The sequence below is a fragment of the Colossoma macropomum genome, unplaced genomic scaffold, assembly GCF_904425465.1.
Source record: "Colossoma macropomum unplaced genomic scaffold, Colossoma_macropomum, whole genome shotgun sequence".
Classification (NCBI taxonomy): domain Eukaryota; kingdom Metazoa; phylum Chordata; class Actinopteri; order Characiformes; family Serrasalmidae; genus Colossoma; species Colossoma macropomum.
In genome coordinates, this window is record NW_023494785.1 from 32,155,865 (window position 1) to 32,171,280 (window position 15,416).

The window sequence follows — 15,416 nt, forward strand, 5'->3', positions numbered from 1 at the left end:
ACGCATTGAATCTGTCATTTTCAATTCCGATTTGACACGATTTCATATGTGGTACTGAAATCCGATACGTATCTGATCTGCGGCAATGCGTCTCAGTCTGAACAGCCAGATCGGAATTCATGCGACTTTTACGTCAATCCAACTCGACATTCGTCATAATTTCGCGCTGCTGAGACTCATAAACATTTAGTCTGATGTTTCTGTACCAAAACATTAGAAGAGACTCATCGAACCGCTCTGTGCTCGAAGAGGTTTCGAACGAACCGGCCGAACGTGGCCGGAGGAGCCCGAGGCTGCAGCGTTTAAAGAATCTGAGGACACGAACCACAGAAGTGCCCGTGACTGAATAACGTGCCTTTTTTTACGGTGAACACGAACACAGTCTGGGTGATGAGTCCAGCTGTCAACCACTGGAACTTCATAATCGCTCCTGTGATGCTGGCGAAGACGAAACTGAAGCTCCAGGAGCGACTGGCGTTCACTGGCCGTCATGACTGTTTATCTCCGCCTCGTGGAGTATTTTTCTTTTGCGCATGCGGGTCGGTTTCGGAGCGAGATCTGTTCAGACTGATGTCGCATACAGGTCACATTTAAAAGACAATGTGAAAAGCCAAACAAAAACATCGGATTTGGTGAGAAAATCAGATTTGGGCCACTTTTACCTGCTGTGTAAACGTAGCCTATAACTGGAGATCAGTCTTTCATATCACTGTGGAGGAATTCAGGCCAAGTCTTCTTTGCAGAGGTGCTTTAATTTAGCCACATTGAAGGGCTTTCAGGCATGAACTGCCTGTTTAAAATCCTGACACAGCATCATAATGGGCTTCAAAACAGGACTTTGGCAAGGCCGCTGCAAAAGCTTTTTTTTCTTTTGAGCCATTCAGAGATGCACTTGCTCTTGCGCTTTGAATTGCGGTCTTGCTGCATAACCCACTTGCACTTGAACTTCAGATCACGGACTTGTGCCTGGACCTTGTCTTGAAGGATTTTCTTATACAGAGCAGAATCCATGGTTCTGTCAGTTATGGCAAATCGCCCAGGCCCTAAAGCAGCAAAACATCCCCACACCATCACACAACCACTGCTATGTTTGATCATTGGCATAACGTTCTATTTGTGGAATCCTGTGTTAGCTTTACGCCAGATGTACCGGGACCCCTGTCTTCCAAAAAGTTCCACTTTCGAGTCATCAGTTCACAGAATATTACTTCAGAAGGCTTGGGGGTCATCAGGGTATTTTTGGCAAATGTGAGATTTATGTTCTTCCTGATTAGCAGTGGTTTATGCCTTGCAGTTCTCCCATGGATACCCAGAGTCCCAGAGCCTTAGATATGGCTTTGTAACTCTTTCCAGATCTCTCAGCCTATTTCACATTGCTGGAAATGTTCTGTTTAAGTAATGTTTAGATTCAACAGGGATGGCAGAAAACTAGACTGAGTGTATCTGTTTTAATTGATCACAGTTGGCTAGTAAGTCTGGTTAATTGGTTGATTGCATATCTAAGGGGGTGATTACTTTTCACACAAGGCCAGTTAGCGTTGGATAACTTTTTTCTATTAATAAATGAAATGATCATTAAAAAACTGTATTTTGTGTTGGTCATGTTGTCTTTTGATGATGTGGAATGTAGGTCAAGGTCTGAAACAATGAAGTTTGACAAATATGCAAAAATGGCAGAAATTAATTACACTTTCATAGCACTGTATGTACATCATATACGGTGCACACAGGATATACTGTTCATGAAGTTTCATAGTGTCAGTGTAAGAATAATTCACAAATATTTCATGCAGTCTCTCCTTTCAGTTTTGTCGTTGCTCATTAATGCACATCCATGCTCACACTCACACTCTTGTAATCTATGCGCGTGACAGTCTAAAAACTTTCCCGCACCCGCACACACCGCTTGTCTACTTCAAGTTCACACCTTCATTTCCTTAAGACCATCAGTAAACTTGACAGGAAACCAGCTCTCTGTTCTTTCGTATTAATCCTGCATTTGCTAAGATGTGCCTACATGGGTTTGCCAGCAGATAAAACTGTAAAACAATATAAAAAGCTTGATTTGCTCGTGTTATTCAGCTTTCAGAAATAAAACATTTTCATCAAGCACAACAACCGCAAACTGCTTCATCAGGCAAACAGCTTCATCAGGCTTGCAGAAAAGATCTGCACACCTCCAGAATTGAAAAGCTTGCAGAGAAAATTATTGCTGACCCATCACATCTGGGTCATCACCTGTTTCAGCTCCCCTCACACAGACGCTTCTGTCGAATGAGGGTTAGAACAGCCGAATTCCAGAAAAGTTTATTTCTTCATGCCTTTACACTTATGAACAGTTCTTGCACATTAGCATGTTAAGTCAGTTGGCACATTGGACCTCATTTATCTATCGATCTTAAGAAGACATTTCTGACAGTCACTATTGTTTTCTTATTTGGGATTTGTTCTTGAGTAGGAACAGAATCTATGCTATGCTGTATCTGTGTTAATGTATATAGATATGGATGTCTGTGTTACTGTATAAGTGTGGTAGAGCTCAGGTATGGATGTCTGTGTTACTGTATAAGTGTGGTAGAGCTCAGGTATGAATGTCTGTGTTACTGTATAAGTGTGGTAGAGCTCAGGTATGGATGTCTGTGTTAACGTATAAGTGTGGTAGAGCTCAGGTATGGATGTCTGTGTTACTGTATAAGTGTGGTAGAGCTCAGGTATGGATGTCTGTGTTACTGTATAAGTGTGGTAGAGCTCAGGTATGAATGTCTGTGTTACTGTATAAGTGTGGTAGAGCTCAGGTATGGATGTCTGTGTTACTGTATAAGTGTGGTAGAAGTCAGGTATGGATGTCTGTGTTAATGTATAAGTGTGGTAGAACTCAGGTATGAATGTCTGTGTTAACGTATAAGTGGTGAATGTTTAGGGAGTGGTCATGACTCAGCGTTGCATTCTGATCAACCGAGATCAAGCTAACAGTGAGATACCAAAGTATATGTTACTATTTTTAGTAAGACAGGAGCTGTGAATGATTAAACTAATATCAATGCCTTGATAAGCAGAGGAACATGGCCATATATCCATACTTGGGCATGTAGCCATATCTACAAGACAGAGCTGAGTGTAGATGCATGAATAATGAGAACTTTATCTCCTTACACTGACAAGAGGTTTGACACATATGTGATAAGGACAGAATATCATACAGCAATCATGTTATGACATATTCTGATTGTAATGTAACTTAAATGTAAATGTGACTGACATCATTTAACAGCAGGCACATATACTGTCCTGAACTCGGTTACACTAAATGGTTCTCCTACAAAATGTAGGAGTTCACACCTTCAATGAAACAATGAAGTTTGACAAATATGCAAAAATGCAAACACACCACTTGTCTACTTCAAGTTCACACCTTCATTTCCTTAAGACCATCAGTAAACTTGACAGGAAACCAGCTCTCTGTTCTTTCGTATTAATCCTGCATTTGCTCATTTGTCTGTTAAGAGATAAGTGTGGTAGAACTCAGGTAAGAATGTCTGTTAAGAGATAAGTGTGGTAGAACTCAGGTAAGAATGTCTGTTAAGAGATAAGTGTGGTAGAACTTGGCTGTGCATGTCATAAAACTGTTGTGTAAGGATCTAGAGAAAACACATTCATGGCGGTAAATGAGTAAACCGCAGTAATACTGTAGTCAAAAAACAGTGTGGTGTTGTCTGTGCTTCACTGAGCTCTGTGTTGGTTTTGCAAAAATAAATACAGTGGACTGAAGGGATGAGCTGCATTTTGGTCTAAACTGCATGGCTAAACTATACCACTGTTACCAAAGCACACAGACCTACTCTTCCACACAGATATGTATAATTTTTTAAAAGTGTAGCCTACTTTTCTTTATCCACGGTAGGGGTGGGGGGAAAAAGCGATTCTTAGATGCAATGCGATGCGGACATGAACGATTCTGAATCGATTCACAAATGTCAAAAATCGATTTTTGAAATATTTAATTTATAACGTAATGTTGACGGAACGCAAAAGGCAGAACTTGGAAGTGCAGAAGCACAGCACCCGGACAGTCTGTGGCGGCACATAACAGAAAACACAACTGGATGAGCAAGAAATCCGACCGGCTCCCTCTGCATTAAAAGCTAGGTTAGGTCAGGAGTCACAACACAAATGATAAGAAGAGCCATTTTGTCCTATCCACATAAATCAAACCACCATGGGAGCCACAATATTCAATGTCCAGTCTGTCTCAGTATGTGATAATGTCCTAGAATAGACTAAACAATATAAACGAAACGCAGACTTACGCTGCTCTGCTTTAGCTGTAGCCGCTTTCCTCCCATGTCCGCCAGAAAACTTTTCCTCAAAAGTAGATCAGTTTCTTGTAAAATGTCTCTCAACGTTCGACTGTTTTACAAGGCTGAAGTTGCTTTTAATTCTCCAGCTTCTTGTTTGAATTTTTCCGTTTCACCTGCGGCACCATTTAAGGTGGAATGGGAAAATTCAAAAGAGAAACTGACTTCATCTTCGCAACTTTGTAGTGTTTGACAGTCTCTCGTTGCAGATCTTATGTCACCGTAACTGTGCATTTTATCGCAGATGAGTGGAAACATTGTGTATGACATGAAATATTTAGTTATCGGCAGACAACCGGCCGCACTAATCCATTAATCAAAGCCATAATGAACCGATTAATGGAAATGGCCATGGAAATCCATCCACTGCTTCATTAAAAAAGTAGTTTTAAAAAAGGTTGGTATTGAAAGCTACTGACGCTCAATGAAGTTAATAGGAGTAGGAGTAAAATTATGACTGTAATTATGTTGTTGCATAACATAACGCTAAAACTGAGAGACATGAGGAATGCTGGAGTGAGGGGTCAGATTGTGTAGTGAATTCTGGAGTGAGATTGTGACAGCTCTACATGCTAAACCACCATTTTTTTACTCTCTCTCTCTCTCTCTCTCTCTCTCTCTCTATCACTCTCTCAGTAGCTTTTGCATCACATTGTAATTACACGTCTTTCTATTGGTCCTAAAGACCTAGTAACTCTATCCCTCTTCTCCTCCCTCTCTCCCTCTCTCTCTCTCTCTCTCTCTCTCTCTCTCTCTCTCTCTCTCTTTCTCTCTCTCTCTCTGCAGGAAAGCTCTGATGGACCTGCTGGTGGATTTGTGCAGTCAGTACCACCTGAACCCGGCGTATCACACTCTGGAGCTGCTGTCACCTGAAGCACAGTCCGTGGCCTTCAAGCCCAATGCCTTGCTGGGCACTCTGGATGTGTCCTGTGCTCTGATCAAGGAGAGAGTAGCCGAAGAGCGAGTGGTCAGGAAACCACCTCCTAAAGTGCCAGAGGTGAGGGGCTTTTTCATGTGCTGCTAGAATATCACTAAGGTCCTCTTTTGTGCACATTCTCCTTGTATTATCTTTGAAACTTTGAGAGTAATCACATCCTGTTCCTTGATGACAGTCCGTGCTGATATGTGATCCTGCTACTGACAGCTTTTACTGACCGGATAAGGTGACGCTTTGTTAAGTCTGCTGATAAAGCACAGAGACTGTTTCTAACTCCAGTGAACAAGCCTAAATGCTGCTTGTTACTTGTGTAGAATATTTTTACCATTGTTATACATTTATTAATTGGTTAACTCAAAACGAAGCAGTTTTTCTCATAGCACCAGTACAGAGTGGCTTTCAGTGTAGCCTGCCAGCATTCTCAGAAATAATATTATATATTATAATAAATAATATGCAGCACTCCTGATTTTTGTTTTTAATTCACAATTTCCGCTTGATTGATACTTATTTCAAATGTTATATTCCCGCAACGCTGCCAAACCCTTAGTAGCTGCTTTTGAATTTAGCGATAAAAAAGCATGTTGTGGTTTCATTTCTTGCTCGTAGCTCATTGAAACAATTGGAGAACTTCTGTCAAATGTGTACATTTTTAATTTTGAATCAATAACATTTGGTTTGTAAGGAGAACAGATTCTATCTTTTTATCTTTATTTTTCATTGCAAGTACAGTCTTGTTTTGCAGAAAGAAAACCCACCCTTTACATGTTTTTGTCATTGTCTGTGTAATTTGGGATGCGATTACATTTAAGCAGTATGGCAACATGACAGTAAACATTCAAGTCTCCTAAAACACTAGTCAGATGGGATTTGTTTTCCATGGGGAGGAGGAGTAATGCCAATAAACATGGGATTAAAAAATCTTTTTACAAATGACAGAGATGGGAGTGGCTACTCTGTTTTCACTCTGCCTTTACTACAGAAAAGAGCATATCGGATTGATTTTAGCCTCAGACAACACAAGTAAACACTTTTTTAAGTGCCTAGATACTGAAGAGACTCCTTTTCCACAGGGTATGTCAGCAATTTTACCAACATCGTGATTGCGATGGCATCAGTATAGCCTGGGGTTATTTCTATGATTCGTTTTATTTAAGGTAAAAGGCGTTGGAATCTTACCAACACAGGAGCACACTGTCCATAAAAATCACTGATGTGGCACATTCGGAAGGGACTAAAATCACTAAGAAACACCAGTGAAAATTACATTACCCCCCCCTCCTCATGTAATAAGAATCCCATTCAGTTAAACATAATTTCTTTTGTATCAATACAGTTAAAAATGTGTATTACTCAGTAGTTTTTATTAGTTTGTTAGCATTCAGTTCCTTTGCAAGCTTTAACTTGTGTTCCCCTGGTGGTTTGTTGTGTTGGACCCCTGAATCCCTCTCTGTGCGCTGTTGTCTTTAACCCCATCTCTGCTCTCTGGCCTGAGGCAGCAGGAGGAGCCAGTGGCTCCTAAAAAGACTCGAGCTAAGGTACAGTGCCTTGGCTGAAGCGGATGCCAGCTCTTCTCGAGTGTCCCTCTCTCTCTCTCTCTCTCTCTCTCTCTACCTCTCTCTCTCTCTCTTTCTCTCTGTCTCTCCCTCCCTCTCTCTCTCTCTCTCTCTCTCGAGTGTTCTTCCCTCCTCCTCCTGATGTGTGGTGAATTTTTAATGTGAAGCGTACCTTTAGTTACCATGCATTATTGCTATCCCTCTCCCTTTTTTTCTCTGTGGCCTGGCCAACTCCTCCTCTCTCTCCCACTGACCTTTGGCCACAGCGAGTAGCTCCTGGCAGGTCTTTGACCTCTGCAGTTGTCATACCAACAGTAATGTTAGGATGTTAGGAGACACAATCTGGACTGTGAACAAAGGATTTCATTGTGACGTGTGCACACTAAAAGCTCAAGGTTTGCATATTTCATGAAATTAGTTTGTCAGAAGTTAAAATGAAGTACTTTGAGTTTATCCTGCAGAGGAAAAAGTAACTTCAAGCTCTCAATCACTATTATGAAAAGTAGTGTAGACTTCTGCTCTCTACCAGAAAATCCTTCAGGAGAAGGTCAGGTTATCAGTGCATGAGCTGAAGTTCGAGCGCATTTGGGTTGTGCAGCAAGACAGCGAGCAAGAGCATCTCTGAATGGCTCAAAAGAAAAAAACAGAGTAGCCTTCTCAAAGCCCTGTCTTCAACTCCATTGTGATGCTGTGGCGGGAAAGTCCTCCAGTGTGGCTTAAAGAAAACCTGCGAAGAAAAATGGACCAGAATTCCTCCACAGCGATGTGGAAGACTGACCTCAAGTTACAGGAAGCGTTTGGTTTCAGCTGTGGCTAAAAGTGACACAACCACTTATTCACATTAGGGGGCAGTTTTTTTTGCTCATGGGTGATTAGATGTTGCAGAACTATTTTTCCTTCAACAAATGAAATGATCATTTGAATTATCTTTGTCTTAAGTGACATTGTTCTGTGGGTATCTGACACCAACAAATATGCAAAAATCAAGAATGGGCAAATAGTTTTTCATGGAATTGTATTTGTTTGTCTGTGAGTGTGTGGTCAGGCACATCATGTCTGACACCTTCTGCCACAAAAGTGTAGGTGGGTGCATGAATGCCATGTTCTCACACAGTGAAACTGTTGACGGAAACAGTGGGTACACCTTTTAGTAATCAGTGGTTCAAAGCTCAGAAATAAAGATGATAATCAGCAGTGTCTGACCTTGTAAAACAGTGTAGTCAGTGATTGTGTAGTATTAAGAAAACATCTCCGGCTCAGTAAACTGTTTTTCTTATTGCAGTCCTCAGACCTACGCCTGCATGATTATGCAAACATCTGCCGCACACTGCAGAAACCAAATGAAACTTAACTTTGTAATTCAATTCAGTATATAAGGAAGATGACATAGAGCTTTTCCCTTTTACATATATGCAAAATGCAGATAGAACATGAATGCGCACAACAGAGAAAACAGGTAACACATAACAAACAGTTATTTTATACCTAGAATGTATGAAGAGAGTAAGACGGACCTTTTGGATGGTGCTAGCAGAGCAGCTAATGCTGTGCAGTGAGCACATGTGCTGTTTGCCCCTGATCCAGCAAAAAATTTAATTTATACAGTTTCCCCCTTACCTCAAATGTAGTGTGTCGTCCAAGACTTGTTTGGCATCCAAAGTTTACTTCATTACTTTTGCAGTGGACCTGTGGGGCTAGTGTAGCTAACAAGCAAATAAAGCTTATAACCATCAGCTACCATCTTTTCTGTAGATATCAGTGTCATACAGTGTCAGAAACCACCTTTGAGATTGCTTAACAACTCTGCACAGTTTAAGACAAGTGTTAAGACATGGAGTTTACAGGGCCATGGCTGAGAACCATTTTAGTCAGGTCTGTTTTGCCCAAAACTTGACATAGTGAATAAACTACCTGCCAAATATGAATATAATATGAACTGCCAATTTCTAATCTGCCAGTTTTCATAAATTCATTGCTCCCTTTTTACACATTTCTTTTATTATATACCTTTTGCTTTTATTTGTTTATTTGCTATCCCTCCATTCTTCCATAAATGTCCATAAACTTACTTTCAGCTGAAAATACATAACTAATCGATTCTAATATAATCTAACCGATTATTTTTTATTTTATTGACCTTAATTATTTTTTACTAATCAGTGTGGTTTACTCTCTCTTGCTTCTTAGTCCTCACTAATTACTGAAAAAGCACAGATTAAACATAAAATAGGCTGCCTCTACCAAACTGTAGATAACTGCAAGGATAGAAGACTTCTCATACAGTTAACAAGACATAATGTAGCCTTTACTATACATGATACTATGCTGTCAAAAGGCTAGTTAACAGTGGACTTTCTTATGCTCGTTGCATAAGTAGCAGCAAATTCTCATTTGATCGCTAATATAGCTAACTATAGGGATTGTAGCATGAACTGATTAACTACTGCACCTAGACAGTGGCGTGTGCTGTTATGCTGTTTCTTAATCAAATCCAAATTGTCTGAAATAAAACCTTATAAAACTACTGAGGCCTGTGCCTTGTAGTGCTAATTACAGCCGTGGCAGTTTACATGATACAGACTGGTGGGGTATACGCTTCCATTACTTGTTTGCCAAATTAGCCTCGTAGCTCCAGTGCAAGACTAATGAAGCCAAAGTGTCTTGGCTTTGGGTTAGGGATAATTGTATAAATTAGATATTTTGGCTGAACTACTGTTTTAAGCGGTCTGGCAACAGTCTGTTGGAAGAAGCTATTCCTACATAATATTGTTCGACAAAGTGCATGTAGTCATTTTCCTCCTCTTTTTTCCAGCCCTGTTTGCATTTTATCAGTTGTGAATGCATGCGTTTCTTTGGGTGCTATAGACTTCATAACCTAAAACGCTCTGTCTCATCTCTCTCACTTTCTCCCTCACCCTCTCTCACTCTCTGTTTCATGTTCTCCTCTGCAGAAGACTGTGCGCCTGGTGGTGAACTTTCACCGTGGTCAGAAGGCGGTGGTGAGGGTTAACCCCCTGGTGCCACTGCAGAACCTTGTGCCAGTCATCTGCCAGAAGTGTGAGTTTGACCCAGCCCACGTGCTGCTGCTCCGGGACAGTGTTAGCAACCACGAGCTGGACTTGCGCAAGTCCCTCTCTGACCTGGACATCCGTGAACTCTATGTGCTGGACCAGACGCTGGGTAAAAATACATACACCCTGGAGCTTACATACACCCAGGCAACACAGCCAGGCCAGCAAGGTCAGCAGTTTTGGAGAGGCTGTCTTTTGATTGCCAAAGATGTTTCCCTTTTTCTTTGCAGATAAGGCACATACAGTAGCTGTTTAAATCGGCCTAGAAAGAGTATCTGTAAGGCTTTATCTCTGGCATTAGGGAGCTTTGTGTTTGGTTATTATTGATGAAAAAATTTTGAAGATTAACATTGTTTGAGCTGTTGCCCATTCATTTAGAGCTATTCCACCATTCCTTCGATAGCAGGTCAGAGATAACTGGAATTTCAGGCTTGGTTTTGCACTGATAGCATTCAGTCCATGAGCCTGAAAAGTAAAGAGTTTTCTCTTAACTTACAATACACAGTTTAATCCATACAGTTGTTTTGCAGGCCTTATAACTGTAAATATCACGACTGCCTCTGTCTTCAGAGTCAACACATCTGTTTGCAGACTCTGCACTCTCGCAATTGCGAGGGAGCCTGAATCTGCATGAACAGGGGTTTGAACTCTTGGAGGCATGCAGAGTGACTATCACTCTCTGGGTCGTTGACCCTTTCCTGCAGTTGTTTGAGCTCCAGGGATGATTCTGTGAATATCTAGCGCTCTCTTGCCTCTGCTTTGAGCACTAAATGTCCCACTGGTGTCATTTGTTTCCAGTTCTCCAACCTAAAATGGCTTCGGCTCCTGTCCTTAACTACTCAGGTACTGCTCTCAAGTAGCTGCTGGTGTTAAGTCATCGTAGCTGCTGCTTCTTGCATAGTGATTTGTAGTCTTTGTCTTAAAAGATTAGTCCACTGTTTTTCCTCAAAATACACAACATGCGTAAGTTTAATCATGTTGTGAAATGCTTTTAAAATAAGTTACAAGATAAAAATGACGTTCAGCAGGCTACTGCAGAGCATAGAAATGCATCCAGGCAAAGCAGTTCAACACTACATCCTCAGGTATTTTAACATATTCACAGAATGATTGTAGCATGAGTTCATTATTTACCTTTCAGCTTGATAATGTTCTGCCAACACCAGGCTCCGTTACCTGTGTGCGAAGGAAAGTGTTAGCACATAGAAATGAGCGAAGAGCAATGAAATGGTCCCAAGGGAAATTACAAGATTGCAGATGATCTCTACTTTACCAAGTCTTAACATTAGATACAAATAACAGCAAAACTGCTGGAGAACATTCTGTCATTATTTAGCGGCGTAGTAGAGTTCATCAAAAGAACTCTGAAAACTGGAATGGAGTATGTTTTTGAGGAAAAATGTTGGCCTATTCCTTTCACAGTGTCCTGTCTGCTCAGTGCTGCTTATGGAACGTGCTTGAATTGTTACTAACAAGCTGTAAGACTTACACATATACTATTTTGATTATTCGTCTCAGGTGATTAAATATTGCTATTGTTTTGCTCGTACGTTGTCATACTAAACAGCTGATGAACAGGTTTTGCTTTAAAGTCTTGCAGTGTAGTTTATGTTGTGTCATTCATCTGTTGCTACAAAGACTTTGTAGTAACATAGAAAAGTAGCTCCATCTACTGGGAGAATTAAGCCTCTGTGATTTCCTGTGTGCTGTGAGAGCAGAAGTGTCCTGTCTGGTCTTTAACGAAACCTTGAGGGAATTTTATAAGGGTGTGAGGAGGTGGGAGAGAGCATAAAATATAGACTAGTTGGAAGCCTTGCTACCTAGCTTGAAAAGCATTTAAGAAATAAAGGCTCCTCCACCTAATACTACACAGAGAGTTGTTTATCTGCCCACTAAGCAGCACAGTATGAGTAGTGTGTCACTGTTTGGGTAATGGATCATTCTCATCACAACAGTGACACTGACCTGGTGACCTAGTGGTATGGTAGCTGTTATCAGAAACAGTGATGTTACTGGAGTCAGTGTCACTGGTAAGTGTAGAATGGTCCAACACCCAAAATATCCAGCCAACAGCAGCTCTGTTGTCAGAAACTGACCTTTAATGAAGAACTGGAGAATATCAAATGCAGATTGTGCATTAACAGATGAAGTCTTTAACTGTACACCAGTAAGGCGGAGCTACAAGGAAGGAGCTTCTGATAAAGAAGGTAGTGGCTGTGTTTCTGTTAAAGTACATGATCAGGTATAGGTATGTGTTCTGTGTGTACTTATGACTTATCCACTTGTGCTGTGCTTTGTGTTTAAATATTGTTTTAAAGGTACTCTGAGTGATTTGGTACATTTAAGTTCTAAGTTTAAACATCCCTGGTCAAATTACATTTTGCTGATTTTTTTAAGTTAAAATAATTTGAAAAATCTTCTGCAGGAAACAAACTAAACATGCCTTTTTCTGTACATTTTAGAACACAGTTTTAATTTATTTGTTGGGTTCCAAAAAAAAAACACATATTAAATGTGCCATAACTTTTGCATAGGCCACATTTTATGTTTTGTTTGTTTTCCAGCAGAGTCTCTGCGCTCCAACACTCAGAGTGCCAGCGGAGTGGAGAAGAAGGGCCTTCTGGGGTTCTTCAAGATTAGCAGGAGGAAATCTAAGGTAAAGGACGCTACCATGAGCACTTGCTGAAAATAGCGTTTGCCTCCAACTTGTAAGCTTTTAGATGTATATACTTAATCATAAATCTTAGTTTTAGTGAAGAAAATAAGCTATAAACTGAAGGAATAGTGGGGGCCATGCACACTCACTTCTGCTGTAAAAGATTTTCATATTATTTGACATTCTCGCTATGACACCATTTTAAAGTAGGGAGTGGGCAATGTAATATGTTGTCACTATCCCAGTAATGTCACTATACATTTTCTGAGAATATAATGGATTTCATCAGTACTCACAGAACACTGACCAATTTGCTTATATAGGCCCGGTTTACACCTTGCATCAACATGCTTTTTTGTTGACTGGATCACATTCACATTGTACTTGACCTCGTGAAAAGCCAGGTGGAAACACAGCCAGGATGCACTGTGGTGGGATTACGATCAGATCACTCAGACCACATTCAGAGGTGGTCAGAGATAGATCTTCACCACATTTAACATAAGTGTAAACATATACAAGTGTTAACCGTATACAGTTATGTGAATGGAAATACATATGCTGATTGCTGACTAGCAGGTGAGAGGATAAACAAGGAAACAAAAAATTGAGACTATGCGAGGCTGGAGTTCCCCAAACCAAGAGCCCTCCGTCACTCTGGGCTGATGAAGGTGTCCACGCCTGGCTTTTTAAACAAAAGTAAAATGGAAATAGTGTATGTGTTTGTGCTTTTTACACAGGTAGAGTAAAATCAAATCTCATCTAGTCAGTGCATTTTAGTGAAAAGTGTAAATAGAGTCCGTCCAAAGTATAACCTGATATAATTTAGGCACAAAACACATGTTAATGCAAGGTGTACACAAAGAAAGCATAATTAGTCCAGATTAACTGGATTATTGCTATGTAGTATGTGAAATAATGAATAAAAATCTTACCAGATCTCATGTTTTGTGCATTGTGAAAATGTCTTGGTGTCATGATATATTTTTGGCATATCGCCCATCGCTGTTTTAAAGAAAAAAATGCCCCCCATTATTTCTACACCGTTTGGTAGGAAGTCAAGAATGTAGTTTCTAGCACCCCTAACTGCTTGGTGTGTGTAGATGCCTCGTGCTAGTCTTCCCATCCCTGTTTCAGACCGAGGATCTGAGCTCTGAGGACATGGATGATCTTGATGATAGTGTTATGCAAAATACAGACACTTACGAGAATGTAAGTACTAACCCCTGTGTCTCTGTCCTTTTACTAACACACAACACATTTCACCATCTCTCCCTGTCTCTGCCCTGCCGCTTCTAATCAAATCAAAAAAATCAAATAGTTCATTTTAAAAACAAATAGTATATTTTCAGCAGTGAGGGAGAGCAGGTTCCAACCTAGCACATTTTATTTGCTAAATAATTAAACAAATATTTGTTACAATATAATAAATATTATTTTTGTATAAGCTGCCTACACATCTCTACTACAGATGAAATGTAAACTTAGAGGCTAGTTTACAATTGCTGGGGGCATGAACTTTCATTGTTTACCATCAGTGCTGTATTACAGCCTGCAGAGGGTGACGAACAAAGTAGTGTGAATTCTCATACACCCGACTCAGTAATCAGAAAGAAGAGTTACTAAAAAGAGATTCATGGTGAATCTTGAGAAATCTGATTTCTGGGAAATTCTCAAATGTCTAAAAGAGATTTTTAACTAAAAAAATGACCCTGTTGCATTGTGCCCTGCTCTCCCTTATACATTGATTGAGTTTGAATCTGGATTATTTAAATGTTTGTGTATGGGAGATGTTGCTACCTGTCAGTCTGGAATTTTTGCAGACAAGCTTGACAGGTAAAATAAGCTCTGATGGCCTGATTTAGACTTGAACTTGAGATTCTTTGAATATTCTTTCGCTTGTTTGATAGTGACAGCAGCAATGCTTGCCTGAAGGAATAGTGAAACTTCACTGTTTGTTAAACTCTCAGTGCCACTAGGTGGCAGTAGAAACAAAGCAATCACATAGTGATCGAAAAGTTCCCTGCCTGAAGGTTCAAAGATTTCAAACTAGTTTTGTGTAAGAGGCACGTGAGGGAAATCTGTCACATGACTCTAAATTTATGCATTAATGCTTTTTCTAAAATTACAGTATACAGTCTTTCTTCTTGGAAGCATGAAGAAAAGTTTGTAAAATATAACTGGTGATTTCCATCTCCATAGTCCACGTTGACAAACTTTTTAAAGTGTTAAAACATCGTGACCTACTGTGAACGTCATTAGCCATTATTAGCCTTAAACCTTGTGCTTCCACTCACCGACCAGTTTTTTTGTTTAGTATGGGTGTAGAAGACCCCTGCATGGAAAGTTGTGTGTGCTAATACATTGTGATTATCTGAGCTGGTAGTGCATACTCTACACTGCACTATACTCTCCCTGCCCACTTTATCAGAAACTTCTACCTTAAATGTCCACTTACTGACCACTTTATGAGCTCCATCTACCTTATAGGTTCACTATACAGGTCTACAATCAAAAATGCAATTTATCAGTCACCCTCTACCCCATTCATCAGCTTCAGACCACAGGACTGCCGTTGAGCAAATATTATTTGAATAGTGGATCATTCTCAACACAGCAGTAACTGACATGCTAGTGGTATGTTTGTGTGTGCGTTGTTGGAGTTTTTACACGTCAGTGTCACTGCTAAGGTGAGAATCATCCTTCACTCAAAACACTCAAAGCAGCTGTATGGTCAGAAACTGACCACTGATGAAGGCCTGGAGGACAGTTAAGAGGATGTTCAAACGATGCCTTTTTAAAAGTGAGGAGTGCCGCATTTGATGCTTAAGAAGAAGTAAC

At 40.3% G+C, this 15,416-nt stretch overlaps 1 protein-coding gene across 1 annotated transcript in view; it reads left to right on the plus strand.

Annotated features, from left to right (window-relative positions):
- Window positions 1-15,416, plus strand: part of cobl (cordon-bleu WH2 repeat protein) — a 95,888-nt gene that overhangs the window by 29,891 nt on the left and 50,581 nt on the right. Inside the window, 5 exon segments of the mRNA XM_036590681.1 lie at window positions 5,142-5,352; window positions 9,800-10,028; window positions 10,718-10,762; window positions 12,484-12,575; window positions 13,713-13,787. Of these exon segments, the coding sequence (XP_036446574.1) occupies window positions 5,142-5,352; window positions 9,800-10,028; window positions 10,718-10,762; window positions 12,484-12,575; window positions 13,713-13,787 (652 nt within the window).